Source organism: Geotrypetes seraphini, chromosome 2 (assembly GCF_902459505.1).
Source record: "Geotrypetes seraphini chromosome 2, aGeoSer1.1, whole genome shotgun sequence".
NCBI lineage: Eukaryota > Metazoa > Chordata > Amphibia > Gymnophiona > Dermophiidae > Geotrypetes > Geotrypetes seraphini.
Window position 1 is genome coordinate 100,708,999 of NC_047085.1, and position 21,963 is coordinate 100,730,961.

The 21,963-nt window shown below is 44.8% G+C and overlaps 1 protein-coding gene across 6 annotated transcripts in view; it reads left to right on the plus strand.

Annotated features, from left to right (window-relative positions):
- Positions 1-21,963, plus strand: part of NCOA2 (nuclear receptor coactivator 2) — a 410,025-nt gene that overhangs the window by 106,308 nt on the left and 281,754 nt on the right. For all 6 annotated transcript variants that reach the window (XR_004538319.1, XM_033933336.1, XM_033933340.1 and 3 more), the window contains exon 4: positions 8,394-8,566. Coding sequence is in view for 5 of the 6 variants with exons in the window: in XM_033933336.1 (XP_033789227.1) it covers positions 8,394-8,566 (173 nt within the window). In the remaining variant the exon portion in view is untranslated. The remainder of the gene's footprint in view (positions 1-8,393; positions 8,567-21,963) is intronic.

Here is a 21,963-nt window from a genome sequence, read left to right on the forward strand (position 1 = left end):
ATTCAGAAAAAACAAATTTTTTTGTAGCTTCGCTACACCTGCTTGACACCAAAACACCACTATGCATCAATAAACTTAGTTATCCTATTCGGTTCGCGATCAATGCCAGGGAGCAGCGCTGCTGGCCTTGGGGGGGGGGGGGGGGGTGCAGGGTGGGAACCTATCAAAGCAAGTTTCCATTATTTCCTATGGGGAAACTCGCGTTGATAAACAAGCATTTTGGATTACGAGCATGCTCCTGGAACGGATTATGCTCGTAATCCAAGGTACTACTGTATCTGAAACCTGGGAGATAGATAAAGACCATACCATACTATATGGTCAATATAGTCTGAACTATCAGAGAATCAATATAGGCATATATGGATATAAATATATAACTAAATAATAAAACGCTAGCTGCGCATGCGCACTCCTACTTTTGTGTTCTGTGTTCCCTGTTCATGTTCTGTAGGTCCATGGCCAAGCAGGAGTGCGCATGCGCGAGTCCCCAGCTCCTACCTACACTCGCAGCACTGGCCGCCATTGCTGGACTCCCTGCTCTTCGGTAACTCAGTTCTCCCGACGTCTTGCCGCCCCTCCCCCTTCCCGTGGTCCCGACTCCAAACCTGCAGTACTCCAGCAGCCTGCAGTACTCTGCACACGCTGCTTCGGGCCCTTCTACTGCCCTGATTTACTCTGGCATGTCTCTGATGACATCATCAGAGACGCGGCAGAGTAAATCAGGGCAGTAGAAGGCCCCGAACCAGTGTGCAGAGTGTTGCAGGCTGGAGTCGGCAGGTTTGTTGGGACCGCGGGAAGGAAAGGGAAGGGGGGGGCGGCGGCAAAGGACTAAAGAAGCTGGCTAGACCGTGAGAAGGGAAAGGGGGAGGAACTGAAAACGCTGCTGCTGCACAGGGAAGTGGTGTGGAGGGAGGGAAATGGAGAGGGAGGGAATGCTGCTGTGGCTGCACAGGGAAGATAGAAAGAAAGACAGACAGCGGGAGGAAGGGAGACAGAAAGAAAAGAAGAAAGACACAGGGGTAAGGAGAGACAGGAAGACAGACAGTCAAAGGGGACCAGGGAGAGAGAGAGACAGAAAGAAAGATAGCGGGAGGGAGAGAGAGACAGAAATAAAGAAAGACAGACAGACATATATTCTAGCACCCGTTAATGTAACAGGCTTAATGACTAGTTATATATATTTTTTTGAGCAGAAGGTTTTGATTGTAGAAATATATTGGAAATTAAATGTTAGTTCAAAAGAGAGAGGCACAACAAAATTTAATATGCATTCAGTATGAACCCTGTCTTTATTTGCCCTTTATTCAGAAATGTAGTGGAGAGGGCTCTGGATCTTCTGAACCTGCTGAATAAATCCAAAATAGCACATTCAGAACAGAACAGACTGAAAAATAGAAAATTGCAAATAAAGGCCAAATGATGCATTTGGTGTCAATTATCATAACATACAGTAGTATATGAATTTCAGAGATATTAGGAGTAGAAGACATTTTTCTCTCATGATTATTTTATTTATTTATTTATTTATTATTAGCAGTTATACATCCCTCCAGACTGCTGTAAATCATAAATCATATGAGTACATAGGAGCAATTCTGTTTTAGATGCCCTGTGGTATAATGCTTCACAGTTAGGAAAGACAGCTGATTTGCACCTTGAAAAGACATATGCTGACTCATATGATCCCATAAGGTGTAATTTTCTAGGATATCAGCCATACTAGAAAAGACTGAAAACCAGCTGAAAACAGTAGCCGTCTATCTGGGTGGCTTCAAGAGGTTCTCCACCTCCTAGGAGGTTTTGAAAAACTTACCGTTTGTCATTAGCAGCTTGTTTAGCATGTGAGGAAAAAACACTGTGAAACCAAAACTGGGCCTGCAGGAGCTTTCCCAGTACTGAGGAGATGCAAAGAAAACTGTCACATTCAGTGGTTCATGATGTCTGACGCCCTCATCGAGAATTGTAGGCTCCCATCATAACTATGTTTAAAGCTATGTAAAGAGCGACTTACCTCTCCCAATAGTGTCCCAACTGGCGCCTGAAGGAAAGGAGTGACAGATATGCTACGTAGAGCTGATGCTGTCTGGGTACATAGGCTTACCTCCCCCAATGATGCCAAAACTGGGCCCTAGGGGGAGGGATCAAGTCGCATGGCATGTGGCTTCATGGTATTATCCTGCCGTCTGCTTGCCTGCCTTTTGTTGATGAAGGTCTAGACATGGAGGGGGAAGGACTGTAAGGCCAAAAACTGGGCCCCTAGGAGCCTTTCTCCCTTGTAGACAAGATGATTGCAGTCGAGGGAAGCCCTTAAACATTGGCAATGAGCTGGCCAGTGGTGAAGGGATGCATCTGTTGTCGGTCTCCACATGGTTTGTGCTGCAGGACACTTCGACAGTAGCTGTCGCTCTGGTCCTGATGTCTGACTTCAGAAAGCAGCAGTCCGCCTCCCCTGTCAGTACCGAAACAGGGCCCTGGGGAAAGGAAGTTACTGAAGTGGTTATGGGAGCTTGTTTTGATGACCTGCCGGTGAGAAAGAGCATAGCTGTGCTGTGCTCTGAGCTGCTTCCTTGTTGACTGGCGAAGATCGCTGGGTCTCAGTGCCTGCACTATTTACTGGGTAAAATGTCTTTGGCCTTAAGACAATGTGTCCCCTGGCGAATAATCCTTTTCTTTTTCTCTCCTTTTCTTTTCTTCTTTTTTTGAGGAATAAATTGAAGAGGAATTAAATGGCGTTTGATAATGAGAGAAGTTTAAAGGTAATTTTAAGGAAAGAATAAGTTGTGTGAGAGAGGAGAGAGCTGCGACTTTTCAGGAGCGGCTAAAGAAAAAATTGACAGACAAGGGGAAGAGCCTTGGAAGGCCCTGCACATGCCCAGTAAGCCAAAAGCTTACGACACACAGGATCAGTCTAAGGACTTCACCAATTAGTCTGGCTGCATATCCCCTGCTTATCTCTGGAGAATACTTTTACTCGAGCTCCCCAAGTCATTAAACCTTTTGATTTTTTGTTGACTGATTTTTCCTTCTATGTCAAAGAGGGTGCCAAGCAGCTTCAAGAAATGTACTTAATGAAATTGGACCATTCAGGCTCTGACCCCCCAACTGATGTGTTCAGTGTATTAGGACATTTACTGGCATTCAAGGAAAAAGAATACAAAAGAACGCAAGAAGAGAAACAGAAAAGAATACAATATAAAACTCAAAAAAAGTGAAGAGAGAGATATGGGTGAAAGCGCAGGCTGAAGAAAAAATGGCAGAGATGTAAAAAGAGGAGACAAGACTTTTTTTAGGTATATTGGAAAAAGTAGGAAGACTAGAAATTGAATTGTGAGACTAAAAGATGCTGAGAATGTCTGTGGAAAGTAATGAGGAAAAGAAAATGTGCTAAATAAATATTTCTGTTCTGGGTTCACGAAAGAAAAATCTGGAGAAGGACCATGGTTGGCTGACAAAGGTATATATAGGAATAGAGTAGATCAGTGTTTCTCAACATGTGGTACACGTACCCTTGGGGATATGTGGCCTGGTCGCCATTTCCCGCCTGTCCGTAGAGGCGGCTGCCAGGGATCCTGTGTTCCTGTCCCCCTCCCCCCCACTGCTGACGCTGCTTCCGGCGATCTTTGCACATGATCCGGGGGATGAGAGAGGGAAAAATGTTAGATATGACAGTAGAGGGGTGGGAAAGATGCCTGGATCTCTCAAGACATATGTACAGTGAGAGAGAGAGGGAAACTTGTTGCCAATAGGAGTGGGGGAGGGAGGAAGAAAAGTTGGACTCATGGAGGGACAGAGAGAGATGTTGGTTGGTGAATGGAATGCAGTTCGGAGGAGAGGAAGTGTGCAGGAGGCAGAAAGTGTTGGATTCATGGAGGGAGAGATGGATGGGTAGGGAAGAAAGTTGGAAAGGAGACATGTCACACTCGGGAAGGAGGAGAGGGCAGAGAGTAAAAAGAGATGTTGGTTGGGAGAGGGAATGAGGACTGGAGGAGAGGAAGCGTGCAGGAGGCAGAGAGAAAGATGTTAGACTGGGTGAAAAGGAGGGAGAAATGTTGGATGTGGCAGTAGAGGAAGTGGGAGAGATATACCCTGGATCTCTTTCTTTCTCCACTTCCTTTGTAGCAAGGGAGGAAATGAGAAAGGGAGACATGTTGCCACACTTATATTATTTTTCCAAAAACTGAAGTGAGACTTACTGGCCTGTAGTTTCTTGCTTCATCTCTGCGACCACTTTTGTGAATAGGGTCCACATCCATTCCTCTCCAATCCCCAGGAACTACTCTTGTCTCCAGAGATATGTTGAACAAATCTTTAATAGGACCAGCCAAAACCTCTCTATGCTCGCTCAGTATCCTGGGATGGATCCCGTCCAATCACATTGTTTTGTCCACCTTCAATTTTCAAGTTGTACATAAACACTTTCCTCCTTGAATGGCGCAGAATCTACTCCATTTTTGTGTGCAACTTTGCCAGACAATCTCTATCATTCTCCAGGATTTTCTTCAGTGAACACAGAACAGAAGTATAGCATTTTTGCTTTTTCCTCATCACTCTCTACAAATCGGTTCATAGCATCTTTTAGCAATTCACAGAAAGGGTTTTGAATTTGTGATATGGCCTCCCACAAGAACACAAGAATAGCCGCTGCTGGGTCAGACCAGTGGTCCATCCTGCCCAGCAGTCCACTCACGCGGCGGCCCCTAGGTCAAGACCAGTGCTCCAAATGAGTCCAGTCTCACCAGTTTAGCATGAACTTGTCCAACTTTGTCTTGAAACCCTGGAGGGTGTTTTCCCTTATAACAGATTCCGGAAGAGCGTTCCAGTTTTCTGCCACTCTGGGTGAAGAAGAATTTCCTTACGTTTGAACGGAATCTATCCCCTTTCAACTTTAGAGAGTATCCTCTCGTCCTCTCTACCTTGGAGAGGGTGAACAGTCTGTCTTTCTCTACTAAGTCTATCCCTTCAGTATTTTGAATGTTTTGATCATGTCCCCTCGCAGTCTCCTCTTTTCAAGGGAGAAGAGACCCAGCTTCTCCAATTTCTCACTGTACGGCAACTCCTCTATCTCCTTAACCATTAGTCGTTCTTCTCTGGACCCTTTTGAGTAGTACCGTGTCCTTCTTCATGTACGGCGACCAGTGCTGGATGCAGTACTCCAGGTGAGGGCATACCATGGCCCGGTACAGCGGTATGATAACCTTCTCCGATCTGTTTATGATCCCTTCTTGATCATTCCTAGCATTCTGTTGGCCCTTTTCGCCGCCGCAGCGCATTGTGCAGATGGCTTCATGGATTTGTCGATCAGAACTCCCAAGTCCCTTTCCTGGGAGGTCTCCTCAAGGTCCGTCCCGGACATCCTGTATTCGTGCATGAGATTTTTGTTCCTGACATGCATCACTTTGCACTTATCCATGTTGAACCTCATTTGCCATGTTGATGCCCATTTCTCGAGCTTGATTATGTCACGTTGCAGATCTTCACAATCCCCTTATTGTCTTCACTACTCTGGATAACTTCGTATCATCCGCAAATTTAATCGCCTCACTCATCGTACCAATGTCCAGATCGTTTATAAAGATGTTGAAGAGCACAGGTCCAAGCACCGAGCCCTGCGGCACCCCGTTGGTGATGCTCTTCCAGTCTGAGAATTGTCCATTTACCCCTACTCTCTGTTTCCAATGCCCTAGCGAGTTTTAATCCACGTGAGTATTTCACCCTCGATTCCATGGTGTGCAATTTTCCGAAGTAGTCATTTATGTGGAACTTCGTTGAACGTCTTCTGAAAATCCAGATATACAATGTCTATCCGCCTGTTTACTCCCTCGAAGAAGTGCAACAAGTTCGTCATGCAAGATGTGCCTTTACTGAAACCGTGCTGGCTGGTCCTCATCAGATCGTGTCCGTCAAGGTGATCAATGATGCGGTCCTTTATCAGCACCTCTACCATCTTTCCCGGTACCGAGGTCAGACTTACCGGTCTGTAGTTTCCCGGATCTCCCCTCAAACCTTTTTTGAAGATCGGCGTAACATTCGCCACCTTCCAGTCTTCCGGAATCTTTCCTGATTTGATGGACAGATTGGCTATTAGCTGAAGCAGTTCAGCTATAGTCACTTTCAGTTCCTTGATAACCCTCGGATGGATGCCATCTTGTTTGGAAGATTTATCGCTCTTAAGCCTATCAATCTGCTTGCATACCTCTTCTAGACTGACTGTCAACCCTGTCAGTTTCCCGTCTTCGTTTCCAGCATATAGCCTGATGGTATGCTGTGTATATCCTCTTTGGTAAATACAGACACAAAAAATGTGTTCAGTTTGTCAGCGATTTCTTTGTCCTCCTTTAGTACTCTCTTTATTACACAGTCATCCTTTGCGGGGTCGTTTCCCTTTAATATATTGAAAGAACGGCTTGAAGTTTTTGACCTCCTTGGCTGTATTTCATCGTAGTCTCTTCTGGCCCCTTTTACCCCCTTATGGCACCTGCTTTGATGTTGTTTGTGCTTATTCCATTTTCCATCCGTTTTTGATCTTTTCCATTCCTTAAATTAAGTTTTCTTGTCTCTGATCGCTTCCTTCACCTCTACAATGATCCATACCGGTTCTTTGTTCTTTTCCTCTTGGATCCTTTGTTGATACGCGGTATATATAGATTTTGCGCCTCTGTGACTGTGTCCTTAAAAAGAGACCATGCTTGCTCTAGTGTTTTTACAGTGCTTATCTTTTTCTTAATCTTCTTCCCCACCATGAGTCTCATCCCTTCGTAATTCCCTTTTCGGAAGTTCAGCGCTATGGCGGTCATTTTGGACTGATGTTTCTCACCTGCATCCAGGTCGAAGCAGATCATATTGTGATCTCTGTTTCCCAGCGTCCCTTCTACTTCTACACCTTGTGCCGGTCCTTGCAGTCCATTTAGAATTATGTCCAGAATTGCATTTCCTCTCGTATTTTCCTTGATGAGTTGTTCCAGGAAGCAATCACCTACAGTATCCAGGAACTTGGTCTCCCTAGCGCAGCCGGAGGTGCCTAGGTTCCATTCTATCCCCGGATAGTTGGAAGTCACCCATGATAACTGCGTTGCCTCCCTTGCAGTTGCTTTTAATCTTGTCTGTCATTTCCCCATCAATTTCTTCGGACTGCCCTTTGGGTCGGTAGTAGATGCTAATGTTCGTTTCCAGTCCATTTGTTCCCGGAATTTTGATCCATAGAGACTAACTTATCCATCAGTTGTGGTGTGTTCTCTCTAGTAGATTCAATTCCATCTTTGATGTATATGGCAATGCCCCCACATTTTTGAGCCACTCTGTCTCTGCGGTATAGTTTGAATCCTGGTAGCACAGTGTCCCAGTCGTTTTCCTCAGTCCACCATGTTTCTGTGATGCCGATGATGTCAACATTATCTTTTTGTGCCATAGCTTCTAATTCACCCATTTTATTCCTTAGGCTCCTTGCGTTTGTGTACATACACTTGAGTTTACGACCCGTTCCTTTCTTACATTTCCTTCCCTCTTCTATCCCTTTCAATCTGTCTTGCTTGTGATCTGTTGGATCTTCCCCCTATATCTTCCTGCTCGGTATCCTCTGGTGAGTCTTCCTCTCTATCTTTCTGCATGGTATCCTCCAGGTATACCGGGTCATGAACCATCGACTCTCTCGGTCTACTGTCTGTTTTCCCCATTCTTCCTAGTGGAGGAAGTGGATAAGACTGTATCTGGAACTGGATTCAAGAAAGCTTGTGATTAGTAATAAGATCTATAAGGAAGAGGAAGGGATAGTAGATGGCATGGGTGGGGAGGCTATATAGGTCATACAGTCTTTATCGGCCTTTATTTTTCTGTGTTTATATATGTGTAATGGTGGTTGGGAAGGGAAATTGACAGAATGAGAACAAACCAGTGAAGAAAATGAAAATTGATAGGGGAGAGAGGGCTGCTGGGATCAGTAAGGAGCTGCAAAGGAATGAGGGGCTTGATTCATTGAGTGACTTAAAAAGATGGGAAATCAAAAATTGGAAAAATGAGTGTTTACTCCCTGCTCAGTTTCTAATACTTTCTTTCCATAATTATGAGGGTGTTTCTCCCTCTCTTCTCCCCCATTGCTATGCATTAAATTCCTCAAGAATCAAATTAACCAGATACTTGAAAAAGTTGGAAAATGACACCTCTATGAGATAATATAAAAATTATATTCAATATGAAATTCCTTCCAAATGTTCACTATGATCTAATTCTTACACATTTTCTGCCAAAAGAAACTGAGAGCTGTGACTATGGAGTATAAAAAGTGAGGTAGTATGTGAATTACTTGTGACTTATTTTAGCTCATTGGCAGTAATGCATTTGGCTTTCTATCATTATGAAATATTGAGAGAACTCAAAATATTTTCAATTCTTTGTAGCCCCAAAAGAAGCACTGAAAAACGGAACCGTGAGCAGGAGAATAAATACATAGAAGAACTTGCAGAACTTATTTTTGTTAATTTTAATGACATTGACAATTTTAACTTTAAACCTGACAAATGTGCAATTTTGAAAGAAACTGTGAAACAGATACGTCAGATAAAAGAACAAGGTAAGAATATTTAAACATTTTAAATAGTTTTTATTCTTTGAAGTTAATGCATGCAAAACATTTTCCTTTTAGCTTTGTTTATACTTTTGAATGAAGTAATGATGTAATTAAGCAGTGTGCTGTACAAAGCATAGCTGAATCATGAAAGCAGTTGAAGGGGCTTATTTTGGAGGCTAAAAAATAGTTATTAAATAAATTAATTAATGCAGAAAAAAGTAACTACATGTACATAGCACAGGCTTTGCCAAATTCTATTTGAGTCTAGGAGTCCTTTGTAGCCTCTGAAGTTCAAGAGCAGGGGAAGGGAGAAAGAGCGTATCTTCAGAGACCTGCCACCGGCCTTTACAACCAGAATTGGTTTTCCTTTTTTGTGCTTAAGAAAAAGCTTTGCAAATCAGAGCTTTAATGTTACATGGGACATCATTGGAAGAACAACTTGCTTCTCCAAAGTTTGCTGTCTGTAGTATCCTGAGGAGATTGCCTTTGTTTTCATCTACCTATCACCGTGGCCTCTTTTTCTCTCCCATTCACTTACAACCCCCATCCCTCCAGTTTTTCTCATATTCGTTTCTCCAGCTGATAAGCAATTCATTACTTCTCAAGCAGTTAATGGACGACGCAATCCCCAGACTCCAGTTTGCCATCTGTCCCTATCACCTCACTGTCCCACAAAAGACTGAAGGCATGGTTCTTTGAGCAATCCTGTAAGTCCAGTGTTTAAAAGGGGAGGGAATAATAGTATGATGTAATTACTGCTATACTGTGTCTTGTGCACTTAGCTTAGATGCTGTTATAATCAACAATATATTGAAATAAATCACAAACCTCCAGGTGTGACTGACATATGAAAGAATGTGACCTAGATACTTTTGAGTCTGAAAGGTTATCCCCCCCGCCCTCCTCAATGGCACATTCACATTTCTTTGCCTCCCCTTTCATTGTATTCCTGGAGCTGGCTCTTCCCTCCCCCCCAGTGTTAGTGCACCAGGAGGAAGAGGAAGTGAATCACTGCATATCGGGTCATTTCTTCATACTCTTCCAGTTTAGACCAAAACAGTTTATATGAACTGCAAGGGTTCACATATACAGTATGATCTTAGACAGTGGTCTCAAACTCAAACCCTTTGCAGAGCCACATTTTGGATTTGTAGGTACTTGGAGGGTCTCAGAAAAAATAGTTAATATCTTATTAAAGAAATAACAATTTTGCATGAGGTAAAACCTTTATAGTTTATAAATCTTTCCTTTTGGCTGTCTTTTTTTTATTATTATATACAGTGGAGCCTTGGTTTACAAGCATATTTTGTTCCAGAAGCATGCTCGTAAACCAAATTACTTGTATATCAAAATGAGTTTCCCCATAGGAAGTAAGGGAAACTCGCTTGATTGGTTCCACCTCCCCCCCTGCAGCCACTGGCGCTGCTCCACCCCACCCCACCACATCCCCAAAAGACCCCCACCCCTGAGGCCATTGGTGCGTTTCCACATCCCCCCCCGTGAACCGGCATTGCTCCCCCCCCTGTGAACCGGCATGGCCCCCCTCACGAACGCCCCGCCCGCCCAAACTGAAGCCTTACCCCCATCTGGCACTGGCTCGCAGCACCAACCCACAGGAGGTTCCGGTGCCAAAAGATCTTGCTGCTTGCCAGACTGGGCCTTGAGCATCTGCGCATGCTCATGGCCTTCTGGCTCCCGCCTCTCTCCGAGATTCTCGGAGAGAACGAGAGCCAGAAGGCCTTGAGTATGCGCAGATGCTCAAGGCACAGTCTGGCAAGCAGCACGATCTTCAGGCACCGGCACCTCCTGTAGGTTGGTGCTGCGTGCTGGTGCCAGATGGGGGTAAGGCTTCAGTTTGGGCATTCGTTCACGAGGGGGGGTGATGCCGGTTAGTGGGGGGGGGGGGGGGCGATGCTGGTTCGCTGGTGGGGGGACTCGCAAACCGAGTGTTGACTCCCTCCCTCGTTTAGCTTTGCTGACATGTCTCCGTTGCTCTCCATCTTCTGCTTTTGCTGCCCTTTGGCCAGCTGCACTACAGTAAGCGATAGTAGTAGTTCCTGGGAAAAAGAATCACCAGAGAAGAATCGAGACTTCCCCCTGCTAGACGTGAAAGATGGGATCTTCTCCTGTTCCTCGTGCTGTTTACACTGAGCGTTTGCCACCCGGAGTTTGTTTGATTGCCTCTTGCAAACAATTGTGCATTGTTGAGCTTAATACTGCAAGAGCAGTGGTTGCTCACTAATTCCTCCTCGAGTAACTTTTGCTAGTATTTGGGATTTGGGCTTTTTTTCTCCCTCTTTTCTGAATTGGTTTAATGCCTGCCCTTTTCGTCCCTTTCTAGCCAGAAGACCAGAGGAGAATTTGTGTATAACTATATCATGCCTTCCAAAAGTGTCTTATGTGGCCTCATTTTCAAAAAGTTTGAATCTGATTTTTTAAAGCATTTTCCTGTTCTGTATCTGGGTGGGGCAGGGGTAGTTTAAGTTCAGGCAAGTTGTACATGGCTAAACAGTTATTTGTAAAGCATCCATTTTTTTAAATACCAAGTACATCTAGGGAACATCTAAATTTGAAGTCTAAAGACCCTAGTGGAAAATTATAGACATCCTTGCAATAGGAGTTAAGATTGCCGGATGAGATTATGAGTTGTTAAAGGTTTTTGCTGGCTGGCTTCTGAAGGTGCTGATGCTCAATCTTCCTTCTTCTGCTGCTAAATTGTAAGAAAATCAGAAGGTTTTCCTGCCAATATGGATCAGGCTCAAGACAACTGGAGTTCAAAGAGACGTGCATATACCGGACTGGGGGAAAGGGGAAAGAAATAATGGTTCTAAAAACAGGAGAGAGAGAGAGAGATGGTGGACAATGGGATTTAGGGAAGGAAGGAACAGAAAGGGAGAGAAGTTGGACTCTAGGAATGGTGTGTGTAGGGAGGATAGAAATACTGGATAGGAGGGTAGTTGGGAAGAGAAAGGGAGAGCTGGTGGACCCTGGGTGGTGGGGAAGGAGGGAGAGATGCTGGATGAAAGGGTAGTTGAGAAAAGGAGAGATGGTGGATCTGGGCCTGGGGATGGTGGGGTCAATCGCTGCAGCTGCGGGGATGGAGATGAATAAAAGGAAAGATGCTAGACCTCCAGGGGAGGGAAGGGAAACAGAAGGGGAGGACAGAGATGGAAGATGGATGGTTAGCACGGAGAAAGAAGAAAACAACAAATGGAAATGGAGACTTGGAAAACGAGTTATCAGAAGACAACCAGAGCCTGGGACCAACATGATTTAAATAATGACCAGACAACAAAAGGTAGAAAAAAATAATTTTATTTTCTGTTTTGTGATTACAATATGTCAAATTTGAAATGTGTATCCTGCCAGAGTTAGTGTTAGACCTTGAACGTGTGCTAGGATTTAATAGAGAGAGGAAAAGTATTTTTTGTTTATTTTATTTACACCACAGCGCCAGTGTGGGTAGGAGAAGGCAAAGGGGGTGAAGAGGCTATAAAAGGGGTGAAGAGGCTTTAAATTAAACCCACTAGGATGTGTGGAAAAAAACACCCAATTGGGCAGGAAAATCGAATAGAAAAATAGATTCAATAGGCTGAATTGAATTGAAATTTTTTCCCCTGATTCAGGCAGCACTAGTGGAGAGTTCCCCAGGAATAACATACTGTCTGATTCTAGTTAGAATCCTGATTTAACACACTGCAGGGTTTGTTTAGTATTACTTTCCTCAGTGCCTGGACCAAATTTTATTTTATTTAAATTCTTTGCTGCCTGTGCCAATTTTAGTCTGTTTATCTTCTTGATTATCTCTGTGCTGATTTTTACATCCTTGTTTATCTTTTTTGTGTATTAATTTATTAAATTTCTTATATATATTTCTAGTGGAATAGATGTGTCATTAAGGACAGTAGTGTATTCTCCCCATGCTTGTGAGCCGAGCAGAAGGAATCCACTCAAGGCTTTCAGCTCCAACTCCTCCTCCTACCGAGGGCTCGTCCTCTTCAGTTTTTACTTTTTGCAAACGAGCTGGAAGGTGTTTTTCTGATCTGCTATTTCCTTATTTTTGGTATTTTTGGTGTTTTTTGTGGCTTAGTGCATCAAAGGTCTCCAGATTGGGGGAGAACTCTGCCTGTGTGGAAAAGCAGACTTATATTTGTAGCCAGCATTGGGGACCTGTATAGCCAGCTTTCACAGATCTTTGTGGAGCTCAGGGCCCTTACCCTTAGAACTTTAGCTTGCCTACGGAATTGCAAGGGCTTGAACACAGGCTGTTAGATATCTGCAGGGGGCTCAGCGGCGCTGTTCAGGCCGCTGGCTGCAATTTCATCTTCCCCTATTGTGTGCGTTGTTGGGGCGGCCTATCTGCCAGGAGAAAATCCCTTCCAGATCCCTGGAACATCAGTATACCTAAGCCCAAGAGCTTGGAAGCCACGGAGCCCAAGAGACATAAAGCGGAGTTACCTGGAGGAGGCTCACTGCTGCCTAGTAATGCCTTTTCTTCTGAATTTGTTCATTTGATGTGGAATGTTTATAAGGATGGCTGGGATCTGAGGTTTGGTAGTGAGCCACGAGTCGTGCGGTGGGGTTTGGGCTCCCAGGGCGCATCAGCGGCATTGCCAGAAGCTGACTAGGATCCTGAAGACCTTTCTGACAGGGATTCAGAAGGCAAGGAGTCAATTTGTATTCCTTTGCTTTATTCTCCTTGCTGGGAGATATAGGGTCACATAAAGGACCGAGTACACAGGAAGCAGTGGGGGCTTTCAACAAGGGGAAGATCGTCAACTGTTCAAGCCTTTGGTACTATTAAAGATCATTATTGACTCCCTGCAGGAATTAGACTCCCAGCAGACTCTTTCCACATTGTGGTCCTTCCTCAGCAGAGTGATAGCACAGCCCATGTGTTTCTCCTGGCATCCTGATAAGAGTGTTTTCGTTACAGACCACTGGGATGCTTCTGAGGGCTCTTTAAAGATAGTCAAGGCAATGATTAATATGGTGCAGGAGTGTCAACAGATGTTCACTCTGCCTAAGGTAGAATCCTTGGTAGCTAACCAAGCGCACATCCCTGCCAAGTGAGGGAGATGTATTAAGATACACTGGATTGCAGAGTAGATGTGGTCCTAAAATCGCAGTTCGAAGCTTTGGCTTTAGCAATCAAAGCAGCTTCAGCAGCCTTGTTTGTGGCACATGCTTGTCATTCCAAGATGTGTGGGTTTATACTGGCAGAAGGAGAGTCTTTGCCTTAGCTTATGCTAGCAGGGGAGGATTATGTGGCTGATGCTCTCTTTGACATCATCAAAGTCATGAGCAAAGTCATGGCAGAGATTCATAGGACCTAGGCGAAGCCAAGCCTCTGGTTCTTGTCCCGCTTCAACTTCCAAGTAAGTACTATGATGCCAGGACTGAAGACTTACTCCTGAGGATAGATGGAAGGCCTTCAGCATATGTGGAGGTCTGGGTGCAGTTCTCTTCAGACTGCTGGTTGCTGGAGATTATTTGGGGAGGATCCAGACTGGTTTGTGGGCTTCCTGGTGGGGCACACAGGAAAGGCATGCAGAGTCTTAGCAACAGTAGAGAGACTTGTAGGAATTCAGACCATATAACCAGTGTTGCCAGAAGAATTGGGCTTGGGCAGATTCTCCATATACTTCTTAGTGCCTGAGACAGTCTTTAGAGATTGGAGACGGAGCCTAGATCTCACACACGTTGACGAGGCCCTGAAGATTTCATACTTTCGCATGGAGTCAGCGTGGTCAGTAAGTTCAGCAGTAGCTTCGAGGGAATTTCTAGTTTCCCTATACGACGGAAACCTACATGCACATTCTCATGTTTCAGGAGCTCAGTAGGTTCCTGAGATTCTAGGTGCTGGAGAAACCTTATCAGTTCTCAGTTCTCCCTGTTGGTCTAATATTAGGGCTACAGATTTATCGTGTTAATAACATGATTAACGTGCTGAATTTTTAAATCCACTTAAAAAAATTAATTACTCTTTATGACAGTAATATTTCACCACTGATGCAAGACACCTTACAAAACTGGTCCACTTTCCCCCTTTCGGTGGCGGGATGGGTAGCCCTTTTCAATAAGGTACTCTTTTCCAAATGGGTATATCTCTTTCAGGTGCTACCTCTGCTATTATCTTACACCCATAATGCACGTTTAACCAAAGGTTTGCAATGCTTCCTCTGAGGAGGTAAGTGACCCCGTATGCAATTTCTTAGGATGTGCTTGCCCAGAGATAGGGGGGAATATGGTTTATTGAATGTTCGCTGGTATGCTATGGCCTGCCAGATGAGACATATTAATGATTGGTTTAGGGGGACATCTGATTTTACTGCCACGCCACTGGAATTATCTTTGTTGGCTCCGTTTCATGTCAGCTATTTTTTACATGTGGCGGACCTGCAGATACGTCCCTTTGTGTCACACTACCCGATATTTGCGCCAGCTCGGCGAACCTGGAAGTGGGTGTGTAAATCTGCTAAGTTGTCCTCTGGGGTTTCTTTGTATTTACCCATTCAGGGCAATGGAGCCTTTCAACCTGGACTACAAAATACATCCTTCCAAAGGTGGAGTATACACGGATTACAATATCTTTTCCACTTGTTTTCAGAGGAGGGGAGAATGGCAACCTTTGCGGAATTACACCAGACATTTGATTTACTGAACACTGATCTTTTTGCCTATTATCAGATCCGACATTACGTTCAATCTCTACCAGTGGATTACCTTACCGAGGACAACTGGAATGCTCTTTCGGAACTCTTCAGTCTCTCTGCACAACAGAGGATTCCTCTTCGATTTCACATTGTGGGTGTCCAGGACTGCCAACCTGGCCCGAACTTGGACATTTTAGCGGCAAAGTGGGCAGAGGATTTACAATGCGCTTTAACGGCACCGCAGCTGCAGCAGGTGCTGAAGCATATTCAGAAGGTGTCTCCTAATATTACTCATTGGGAACTACAATTGAAGATTGTTTTGAGACTCTATATTTCTCCGGAACGCGCAGCCCGGATGGGGATTACTGCATCTCATTCCTGTCTGAAATGTGATCAGGCTCATGCTTCTTTGGGTCATATGCTTTGGACCTGCCCCAAAATTTTACAGTTTTGGAGACATTTAGGACACTACATTATATTACTTTGGAGGAGACGATGGCTCCCGCAGCCGAGAGCATTATTCGGCTATTACATTATAGCCACGCCTAAACCTAAAGGAATGTCAGCCTTCGTAACCAGAGTGCTCCTGATGGGAAAGAAAGCAATACTCACTAACTGGCTGTCCCGGGATCCCCCGTCTTATGCCCAATGGCGATCCTTGATGATAATACATGCTATGCTGGAGCGGAGACTGGTGGGAGACCTGGACCGAGGTCTGGGCTGCAGATTCTGTCAGACCTGGGAATGTTTTTGGCTGTATCTTACCCCACATGCTCGTAGTAGATTGTTGAATCTTTAAGTTTGACTCTCAGTTTCGACATGACAGTGGACTCCTGGGGTGGGAAAGAGGGGGGGGGGGGGCAAGCAAATGGTCACCAAAGCGTAGGAGAAAGCTTTGTTGCAGATCTCAATGTTGACCTTCTTGCCTGGGCTCGTGGAAAGGCTAGGTAAAAGGCAAGGCAAAAAGGTAGATCACATTGGGAGGCAGGTGGGAAGAAAGGGAGACAGATGCATGTCCAGACTACAGGAAGAGGAGAGAGGAAGAGAGGCTAGAATGAAGGGTAGGTAGTAGTGTGACAGAGAGGACAGAGCATGAGGATAGTGATCCTAGATGAGGGGGACCCCGGAGGGAGGGAGAGTTAGAGTTTACAGGGGGAGGGGAGTGAGATGCTGACCCTAGAGGTTGTGTATGTGAGATATTCAGGGGCTATTGGGCTTGATGGACTATTGGTCTGACCCAGTAAGGCTATTTTTACGTTCAGTTAGCTAGTGGTTCTGCATGTGCAGGAGCAAAGGAAGGCCGCTCCTGCAACGATTCATCGCTGGACTACCACGGATATTTAAAATATGTGGGGAAAGGCGGGAGAGAGATAAAAATAATTAGAATTGGGCTGGGACAGAAGGCAGGAGGGATTCCTCCTGACCTGGCCACTGCTGGACCACCAGGTCTTATGGCAGGCCTGACAGGGGCCTGCAAACAGGTATGGGAGGGGGGTGGGTCAGCGCTGACCTGAATATAAACAGTGACCCCCATTTTTGGTCCATTTTTTTGGCCCAAAAATCTGTTTATATTAGAGTATATACGGTATTTTATTTTGAAGGCTTCTCATCCCAAGGATAGTATATTTTCATACACACACTTGTAGACTAATGGAACAGCAATATTTTCACAAATTGACAAGTAATGTGCTTTTATGATAATAAATTGGCCAACATATCTTTAACTAGACAAATGATTGGTGAGATGAGTAGTGCTGAAAGTGCGCAAGCATACAGTCATCTGGCTCCTTACTTTTTAGGAACTAAAGCTTGAGACTTCCAAATCTTAATTTTCATCAGTGTTACATGCTATTCTGTCTGTTTATACTATTGGTGAAAATGAGTCTGTTTCCTTCTCAACACTGAAACAAAAAAGACTAATATTAGGCTAGTACTGTGACTGGTGGATCCTGCAAGGCTCAGCCTGCTGAAGGGAGAACTTATTTGATAACAAGGACTGTCAGCAAGGGTACAAGACAAGTGAGTACAGTAAATATACTGGAGAAAAAATACCAATATGCTTTTTAAAGATGTACTGCTGGCGATTTCAACAGCCTTATAATATATAATGCATTTGTAGAGTAAACATATTTTGAGAGTTCCAGGAGTCCTTTATTTTAACAGAACATTTCCTAATGAGTAAGAATGTGCTGCTGACTTCATAGAGCCATAAGGTAGCTATTCTAATTTTAGTTTACTGCAGATGTAAGATTCTGTGGGTTTACTGCCTAAATCCTTTTTGATATGCTAAAATGTTCTTTCTTATATGTAATGAAATTTGTGAACTTAAATCATACTTGGTGTAGTAGAGTCTTCTTTTATAATGTAAAAACCCTTAGATGCCTCTTCTAAGTATGAATGCTTTGTGTTTGACATCACCTATATACAGAACATGCTTTAAATTCATGGAGGGCTTTCCCGGACAACTAGGTAGATTAGATATTTCCTAGGGTGACAAGTTTTAGGAAGTGGCACAAATCAGCCTGGCCAGTGTGGGGTATTAAACACCTATATGACTTAGGCTGCTGCACCCTGTCCCTCTAAAACAGAAGTTTGGAGGGGGTGAGATGTAGTAGGTGTTACGATGCACAGATATTCACAATCCCATATGGTCACATGGACCCTTATTTGCATAACATAACAAAATTGTTTATTTATATACTGCAAAAAGCCTTTCGGTTCTATGCGGTTTATAAAAGAGATGGGCTGACCATTGTCAGTTTGCTACAATAGATAGAACATTGCCATCAACAAGTTAACAATAGTTTCACATCAATATGCTGCTTTGGAGGGATTACAAGAATTATCCCAGGACAAGCAGGCAGCATATTCCCACACATGGGTGATGTCACCGACGGAGCTCCGCAGCGGACAGCCTCGAAAGCAAACTTGCTTGAAGATCTCGATCTTTCGAGCACTGTACCGCGCATGCGCGCGTGCCTTCCCGCCCGAACTAGGGGGCACATCTCCTGAGAGGATCCTCAGTTCGTTTAATTCCGCGGAGACAAGAAGACACGTTTTTCTACATCTCTGCAGCATTGCCTTCTCTTCACCGCGGCTGTTTCTTTTCTTTCAGTAAAGTTCGGTCGCTGTGCTCTCCTATTTCTTTTTCGTTTTCTTTTCTTAAAAAAAAAAAAATAAAAAGTTTCAATTGTTTCTTTTATTTCTTGTCCGGCCGGTGAGCCTTGGGCCTAGGCCCATTTGCTCCTTTATTTCGACACGGACTTTATTTTTTCCATGTCCCGGCCTCTCACCGGGTTCAAACGTTGTCGCCAGTATAATCGTGTGATTTCGGTCACCGATCCCCACTGCCGCTGTCTACAGTGCCTGGGTCCCACTCATTCCCCAGAAGATTGTCACCGTTGTTTCACTCTTACTCCACGGGCTTTTCGACGCCGGTGCGCTCAATTTTTTCAACTTTTCAGAGACATGGAGCAACCTTCGGATTCTACTTCGACCTCGGCGGCTGCCCCGGTCTCGAAGGCTTTGACTCCGACGACATCGACGACTACGGTCTCGAAGGCTTCGACCCAGGCTCCGGCTGGAGCTTCGGTCTCGAAGGCCTTGACCTTGCCTGCTTCGGTTCCCTCGAAGACGGTGCCATCTGCGAAGTCTTCTATGGGGGGTAAGTCTCCGGGTTCTCTTTCAGGTACCGTACCCAAGAAGCCACCAGAGTCCTCTGCACGTCCATCTTCCAAGCGTACCTCCAAGATAAGGGAATACTCACCTTCGAGGTCGCCCTCTTCGGAGCGTACTGCTGCACCTACGAGGTCAGAATCTTCTGTCTCGGTGCCGATGCTGGAGGACATGCTGAAATCTATACTCAACACTCAGATTTCCTCCTTAGTGGCTCAATTGGTCCCGTCCTCGACCTTGCCTCGGACTGATCAGCCTGTCGCCCAACCAGAGCTTCCAGTATCTCGAGGCCGATCCAGGACACCGAAGAAAATTTCTTCGTCTGATTCTTCTCCAGACTCACCTCCTCCGAAGCACCGGTCAAAGCATTCGAGACCTATTGCTTCCAAGCTTCGGAGGGAGTCTTCAGCATTGGATACCGAGACTTCTCTGCCTTATTCTTCGAAGCAGAAGCACGGATCTCGACACCATCTCACATCGACTCGAAGTCCTTCTCGACCGAAGACTCCACCGTCGAAGCCACCCCGTCGAGACAGTTCACCACAAACCTCGACTCATTCCGTACCACGTACACCTGGTACTTCTCCATCCAGGAGCCTGAAGAGAAAACATTCTCTTACTCCACCTCACAGTGCAGCTTCTTCTGTGACTCTACGTCTAGACTCAGAACCACTTTCACCATATTCTAGAGAGGCTTCTCCCTCATACTCAGCTCTTCCTAAATCTCGCAGTGTATCTCCTGAGGAAGCGTCTGATTCCAAATCCATTTCTTTTGCCAAATTTATTTTTGATATGGGACAAGCTCTCAAACTGGATCTTCATTCAGATTCTAAGTATACTCCTGAATATTTAGCAGATATGGAGCTTCCTCATCCACCGAAAGAGTCCCTCAGATTACCTATGACTCCTGTTCTGAAACAAACCTTTGTTCGTAATATGGAGACTCCTTATTCCATCACTGCCATTCCATCTAAATTGGAATCCCGTTATCGAACAGTTCCATGTAAAGGTTATGAAAAGTCTCAACTATCTCATCAATCCCTGGTAGTAGAATCCTCTTTAAAGAAAGCACATCCTTCTAAAATCTATGCTTCAGTTCCTCCAGGTAGAGAAGGTCGTACCATGGATAAGTTTGGTCGCCGTTTATACCAGAACTCTTATGATGGCAAATAGAGTTCTTAATTACAGCTACATTTTTACATCCTACTTCAACCATTTTCTGAAGATTTTACCATCTTTTTACCCGGATATCTCTACCACTCGTCTTTCAGAATTTAAACTCATCCTTAAGACTCTTTCTCAATTACGACTCTTCATGTTACAAGCCTCATATGACGCATTTGAACTCTCGTCTCGAGTATCTGCCTTTGCTGTAGCCGTGCGTCGTTTAGCATGGTTACGTATTGTGGATATGGATCCCAACCTTCAAGATAGATTGGCAAATCTTCCTTGTCAGGAAAATGAATTATTTGATGACTCTATTGAGGCAGCTACCAAGCGTCTTTCAGAACATGAACGCTCTTTTGCTTCCCTCATTCGACCAAAACCTAAACCTGCACCAGCTAGAGGTTTCAAACAGACTCCACGTCGTTATCCTCAGAAAACGACTCCTGCTTTTTCCAGACCTCCTCCTTGTCGTCCTCCTCAACAACAGCGACAACAAAAATCTCAGACTCCTGCTGCCACCAAGCCTGCTCGGTCTTTTTGTCAATCTCAACATGAGCATTCAAATTTCTCTGTTTCCAAATTCTCCTCTCCCCATAGGGGGTCGCCTTTCTACATTTTATCACCAGTGGGAGCTCATTACATCAGATCTCTGGGTGCTTACAATCCTACGAGAGGGATACTCTCTTCGGCTCCTTCAGGTGCCTCCAGATCGCCATCCAAGAGTGTCCTTCCAATCAGTCGCATCTTCCCCTTCTTCTTCAAGAAGCTCGAGCTCTGCTTCTCCTACAAGCTGTGGAGGAAGTTCCTCTTTCCCAAAGGAACTTGGGATTCTACTCCCGTTATTTTCTAGTTCCCAAAAAGACGGGGAATTTGCGACCGATCCTGGATCTCAGAGCTCTCAACAAATATCTAGTCAAAGAGAAATTTCAAATGCTCACTCTGCCAACTTTATATTCGTTAATGGATCAAGGGGATTGGATGTGTTCCCTCAATCTCAAAGAGGCGTATACTCATATCCCTATTCATCCAGCATTTCGGAAGTACCTCAGATTCCAAGTAGGAATCCTTCATCTGCAGTACCGAGTTCTCCCCTTCGGATTGGCTTCTTCTCCCAGGGTTTTCACAAAATGTCTCGTGGTGGTGGCTGCAGCTCTTCGCAACCAGGGTCTCCAAGTATTTCCATACTTAGACGACTGGCTCATCAAGGCTCCCTCTTTTTCAGGGGTTATTGCAGCGACCCAACAGACTATTCTTTTTCTACAAAGTTTGGGATTTCACATCAACTTTCCCAAATCTCAGTTGACTCCTTCTCAGTCTCTCCAGTTCATAGGAGCAACTCTGGACACTATCAATCTGAGAGCATACCTTCCACAACCATGTCAGGCCGCCCTGCTTCAGATTTCTCAACAACTCTTCCAACTTTCAACTGTTCCAGCACGAAAGATGATGGTTCTGCTCGGTCACATGGCTTCTACAGTTCATGTGATTCCTTTTGCCAGACTTCACCTTCGTATTCCTCAATGGACACTGGCATCCCAATGGCAGCAATCAGTGGATCCACCAACTCGACTGATTTCCATAACTCCTTCATTGCGGAAGTCTCTCCGTTGGTGGATGCTCTCTTTGAATCTTTCAAGAGGCTTGCTGTTCCACCCTCTTCCTCATCAGAAAGTCCTCACAACCGACTCATCAATGTACGCATGGGGAGCTCATGTGGACGGTCTTCGCACTCAGGGTCTCTGGACTCAAGCAGACCGTCGGTGTCATATCAATCTGTTGGAACTCAGAGCGATATTCTATGCTCTCAAAGCTTTTCAACATCTCCTTCACGACATGGTGATTCTTGTACGTACCGACAACCAGGTAGCCATGTATTATGTCAACAAACAGGGAGGGACGGGA